General features: G+C 63.8%; 1 protein-coding gene across 2 annotated transcripts in view; it reads left to right on the top strand.

Moving 5' to 3' along the window:
• Nucleotides 1–570: 570 nt before the first annotated feature.
• Nucleotides 571–5,254, top strand: part of NT5DC2 (5'-nucleotidase domain containing 2) — a 7,610-nt gene continuing 2,926 nt past the window's right edge. Inside the window, exons 1-8 of one of the 2 annotated variants that reach the window (XM_045297394.1) lie at nt 571–2,644; nt 3,861–4,045; nt 4,171–4,245; nt 4,442–4,497; nt 4,574–4,667; nt 4,801–4,884; nt 4,989–5,049; nt 5,132–5,234. In XM_045297394.1, the coding sequence (XP_045153329.1) occupies nt 2,548–2,644; nt 3,861–4,045; nt 4,171–4,245; nt 4,442–4,497; nt 4,574–4,667; nt 4,801–4,884; nt 4,989–5,049; nt 5,132–5,234 (755 nt within the window). In that variant the 5' untranslated portion in view covers nt 571–2,547. Of the gene's footprint in view, nt 2,645–3,860; nt 4,046–4,170; nt 4,246–4,441; nt 4,498–4,573; nt 4,668–4,755; nt 4,885–4,988; nt 5,050–5,131; nt 5,235–5,254 lie in introns of both variants that reach the window. The other variant, XM_045297393.1, reaches the window with a different exon arrangement.

Raw genomic sequence — 5,254 nt, 5'->3', positions numbered from 1 at the left:
TGCCCGAGCACCCCGCGACCCGCTCCCCCCGGAGGCGCCGATCTCAGCGCGCACCTGTGGGCGCGCTACCAGGACATGCGGAGACTGGTGCACGGTGGGTGAGCCGAGGGCATGAGCGCGGGCGGGGGCCGAGTGGAAGCGGACGGGGCGCCCGGGGTCTGCCTCCACCCACGCGTGCAGGCGGCCCGGGCGCCGCTCCCTGAAGAAAGCGCCCCGGGGTCCCCACGAATCTCCCGAACCCTGTCTGGGGGGAGCCCTGGGTCCCCGGACAGCCCGCCTTCGTGTGCGACCCCCTCTGCCTCCCCCGACGGTCTCCATTCCGCACCAGGAACGCCCCCAATCCTTGTTTTCCTCTGGGCGGTAGTCGGCAGAGCCCGCCCCCCGGCCCCCGCGCTGGGGAGATGCTGGGAGGGGCGAGGACAAGTTGCCCGCGCCACCACCGCTGCCCGCCCCGGGGATCTGGGATCCAGAGGGTCTGCAGCCTTGGTCAGAACACTTCACCCCTCTGCCCTCTTGGGTCTCGCAAAACGGGTTGGTGACTGCCGAGGCCGCCTCTCGGGAAGTGTCCTGGGGGCCGCAGCAATCGCAGTTGTGCACTGCCTGGGTGAGGTTGTGGTGTGGCTTCTGCAGCAGGCGGTGACCCTATCACTGACCAGCAGGCTGGCTCTCAGCTCCTCAGGGTCCAGCCTAAAGCACTGCTGGTCTTGGCTGTTTCCGGAGCAGCCCCCAGAGGTGACGTGGCTCTCATTGTCTGCCACCGAGACAAAGTAGCCCTGCGCACCCCCAGGAACCTCACGCCCCCCATGGCCTGCCTGCCTGTTGGTGGGGGGTTGTCCTGTGCTGAATGTGGCTCCAGTGGAGAGATGCTGGGCCTGTAGAAGCCGGCCTTACAAGTGTGGGGGAGGGTGCTGTGGGGAATTTGCTGGGCATTGTCCTCCAGGGCCCAGCAGAGGCCACCTCTTGCTTCCCTTGGTGTGCTGCAAGACCAGGAGGAGCCAGCCTCTTGTCCCTGGGCTGTAATCCCTCTCTACTGGCTGGGGAAGACCCTGGGCAAACAATGCCTGTGGGCAGATATTTGTCAGGGAGCTAAGCCCCAGGGTAGCCCCTGAGCCCAGACAGGGGTGCAGCAGCCCCTTCCTGGCACTTGGCCCTCTCTGTCCCGCCCCCATTCCACCCCAGCCTTAGTTTGGGGACCTTGGGAGGCTGGGCAGAGGAGCAGGGTGATTTAAGAGCGCTGTTGCCTGCTCCTGGACAGTTTGGGGCAAGTGGCGGCCTCCCTGGCCCCCCAAGCCCTCCTAACGAGAAAGAAGGAGTTATGGGTACATCAGGAGGATTGGACACGGATGAGCCATGAATGTTCCTGGGGCACAAGTGCCGGCAGGCGTTGTTCAGGAGGATGGTACCACAGTCTAGTCACAGAGCTGCCACAGTGCCTACATCGGGTACTAGGTGCCAGGGGCCATGCTGAGTGAGGAGGAGGGCAGTGGCTGGAAGGGGGCTCTATGAGCCCTGGGCTCTGGTTACCCCAGGTTGGAAACTGGGTCAGGAGGCCAGACCCTGGACGCCACCTCCCCCTCCTGCCTCACTCCCTCGGAGCACTGCCCTGGAGCGTCCACAGGGTCAGAGGTGACACCTGAGGTCTGGCCAGGACTATGGCAGGCTCCATGCCAAGCAGAGCCCTCCCACCCTGGAGAGTGCATGGAGAATTGGTACCCAGGAACTTGGGACTGAGGCCAGTGAGGGACATCTCATGTCCAACTCGCTAATGGACTGAGGTCGGCTGTCTGGGGTGTGCGCCCAAAGCAGGAGTGTGCCGTTGCAGCCCCGTGGGCTGTGGAGCAACCGGGCCCACCTGGTCCCTCACCCACACCCTGCACTGGGAAAGGTGGGGTGTGGGGGGGGACGCAGTGTCCATAGGGGCCTTCAAGGCACCCGCAGAGCCCATCCACCAGATGCCTGCCTGCCTTGGGGCCCAGCACTGCTGGGCCAGGCTGTCGCCAAGAGGAGGTTCAGGCCAGTCTACTGAGCAGTGCTCTGCCCACCTGGTCCTGTCTGCCCCCCTTGCGCTCTCCACAACCTATTGCTCCTTGAATGAAGGCAGGGAGGGCCTGGGCTCTGTGAAACTCACCACCCATCCATCCCAGACCCACCAAGGGTGCGGAGGGGGGTGCTGCCCCAAATACCTTCCGCAGAGTGTGAAAAGCAACACAGTGGAGGGCCTTAGCTCTCTAACTTCACACTGGGGAGAGTGGGTCAAGATCCATGCCCCAGAGTGATTCCACCCTCCAGCCTGCCACCAGTCATGCCTTCGCCCTCCCCTCCTCGCTGGGTTCCAGGGAGGCCTGCAGGGTCATGCCGCACCAGGCAGGTTTGTCAGAGAAGTAACTGGTAACCGTCAGGATCAGAAACCACGCAGGATGCAGTTCTTCGTTCAGGACAGCCTCTAGCCATCCCTGCAGGCAGGCCTCTGCGTGGTCCTCAGTGCCTGCTCATGGAAAGTGTCCTGCGGCCTGAGAGCCCACCCCACCAGTACACCTGCACCAGAAGATGCTTGGCTCTTCTGCTCTGTGGGCCGGGAAGCCCACCTCACTATCTCCTGCCAGTCTCCTGCATCTGCTTCCCACCGTCTCCATTGTCTCTGCTGGTACAGCTTTCCGTCTCCTGGGTCTAGAAAGTTACCGGTGCAGGGGACCCCTGGTCCAAAGCACACCACACTGCTCCCTTCTCTTGGGCAGTGGGTTCTCCTGTCTGCCCTGGGATGGCGACACTGACCGATGCCTTCCTTAAGTTCCGACACCGCACGTGCATGGTGCTCTGGGCCCCACAAGGATGCCAGACTGTGTGTGCAACACGAACAGGTTGTCCAGTCCCCCTGAGGGGCCACAGGCCCCTCCTGTCATTTGGTGGGAGTTACAAAGATCGTGCCCCATGGAGGGCCACCTGCTAGCCCAGAGGCTGGGACAGTTTCTAGTCTCCTCCTGGAGACAAGCTGAGAACCAAGAGGGAAGGTGGCTTCCCTGAGGCGATACTAGGGGCTGATCTGGTCTGCCCTCTCCACTACACGCTCCATCTCCCTCTACCTCCCTCACTGGAAATACCAAAGGTGAGCCTGGGGTCCCTCTGGCCACACTGGGCTCCAGGACCCCTTCAGAAGACCCAGCCCTGCCCTGCAGTGGAGGCGCCAAGGCTGAGGTGGCCGTGCCCACATGATCACAAAGGGGACACTGGATAGCGGCGCAGCATCTGACCGCACGGCCTGCCTGTCGTGATTAGCAATGTTCCCTGGCCAGATCGGCAAACAGCATTAGGAGGGCTGGCAGGCGGCTGGAATCCGATTTAGTGAGGCCTCTCTCACTTCCCCACTGGGCAGCTGCCCAGAAGCAGAGGCAGAGACACCAGAAAGGCAGCTGGCCCTGGCCTGGTACCTCCCCACCTCTGGCCTCTCGAGGAGTGGGCCCTTCTCCTGTGTGTGTGTATCTGGGGGAGGGGAGCAGGGGCGCACAGAAAGGGATTTGAGCAGAGGTGAATACACCTGTACACCTGAGAGTGACTGTCTGCCTGAGGGGTGCCGCCAGCACCCACAGCCACAGTCAGTTCTGTACCGCTGGGGGAGGTGATCACCGCCTGGCTGGGCTCACCTGGGGGCCTACAGACGGTGACCTGGCCCAGGTGGGTTGTGGGGAGCCCTCAACTAGGATCACACAGCTGTGAAGCTGTGACTTAGCCCAGCCTCAGGGCGAGGGTTGGTGGGGCTCCCAGGGTCGGGCGCCTCAAAGTCCCTGTCAACTGCTTGGTGCTGAGGCTATGAGAGCCCTCCTCACCCCCACCGCCTCCTCATTCCCCGTTCCTCGTTCCTCTAGACCTCCTGCCCCCCGAGGTCTGCAGCCTGCTGAACCCGGCCGCCATCTACGCCAACAACGAGATCAGTCTGAGCGATGTCGAGGTCTACGGCTTTGACTACGACTACACGTTGGCCCAGTATGCAGATGCGCTGCACCCCGAGATCTTCAATGCTGCCCGGGACATCTTGATCGAGCATTACAAGGTGTGGTTCGCCGGGCAGGGGCCCAGGCCCCAGGCGGGCTCTGTACCTGCATACCCAGCTGGGACATGGCACTCCTGGGCCCCTGGCCAGTGGGCTGACCAGCCTGCCTCCCCCCACCCCCGCAGTACCCAGAAGGGATTCGAAAGTATGACTACAACCCCAGCTTTGCCATCCGGGGCCTCCACTACGACATCCAGAAAGTGAGTAGGGGGCCGCGGGGTGGGTTCCAGGCCCATCCAGCCTCACCGGTATGGGGGTGGGGGTTCTCCTGGGTGCCTACCGCCACGGCCTCAGAGCCTTGCTTCCTCGGGGTGGGCGCAACACCGCCTTGGTGGTGTCGGGGTGGGGGCGAGGCTGTAGTGCCTGGTTCAGAGCCCTTACCACCGCCCACCCCAGAGCCTCCTGATGAAGATCGATGCCTTCCATTACGTGCAGCTGGGGACGGCCTACAGGTCAGTGCTGGCCGCAGTCTCCCCCCACCTCCCAGGCTCAAGGGCGCCCCAGGCTGACCCGTCTGCATTTACCCAGGGGTCTGCAGCCGGTGCCTGATGAGGAAGTGGTCGACCTGTACGGGGGCACCCAGCACATTCCTCTCTACCAGATGAGTGGCTTCTACGGCAAGGTACTCACCTCGCCCACCGCTGCCTCCTCCGGGTGTACACCGCCTGTGGGCCGGGTGAGGGGTGCTGAAACCCCGCCCCTGCCCCCAGGGCCCCTCCATCAAGCAGTTCATGGACATCTTCTCCCTGCCCGAGATGGCGCTGCTCTCCTGTGTGGTGGATCACTTCCTGGGCCACGGCCTGGAGTTCGACCAGGCCCACCTCTACAAGGACGTGACGGTGAGGCCGGGCCTGCCCCCTGGGAGGGCAGGGCGGTGTGATCCGGACACCACGGGCAGGCCCAGGCCCCGCTGCCCCTCACCCTCACCGCCCGCTTCCCCCAGGATGCCATCCGAGATGTGCATGTGAAGGGCCTCATGTACCAGTGGATTGAGCGGGACATGGGTAAGTGCTCGGGAGTGCTGCCCACAGCTGCACCCTCCTTGCGCCGCCCCGGCCCGGCCCTCACTCAGCTGCCCTCCCTTAGAGAAGTACATCCTCCGAGGGGAGGAGACCTTCGCCGTCCTCGGCCGCCTGGCGGCTCACGGGAAGCAGCTCTTCCTCATCACTAACAGCCCTTTCAGCTTCGTGTGAGTCCAGCCACGCCGTG

Source organism: Echinops telfairi, unplaced genomic scaffold, assembly GCF_000313985.2.
Source record: "Echinops telfairi isolate 266 unplaced genomic scaffold, ASM31398v2 ScPeMD7_7420;HRSCAF=8458, whole genome shotgun sequence".
NCBI lineage: Eukaryota > Metazoa > Chordata > Mammalia > Afrosoricida > Tenrecidae > Echinops > Echinops telfairi.
Note: the sequence above shows the minus strand (reverse complement) of the source record. Positions and strands in the feature narration are given on the sequence as shown.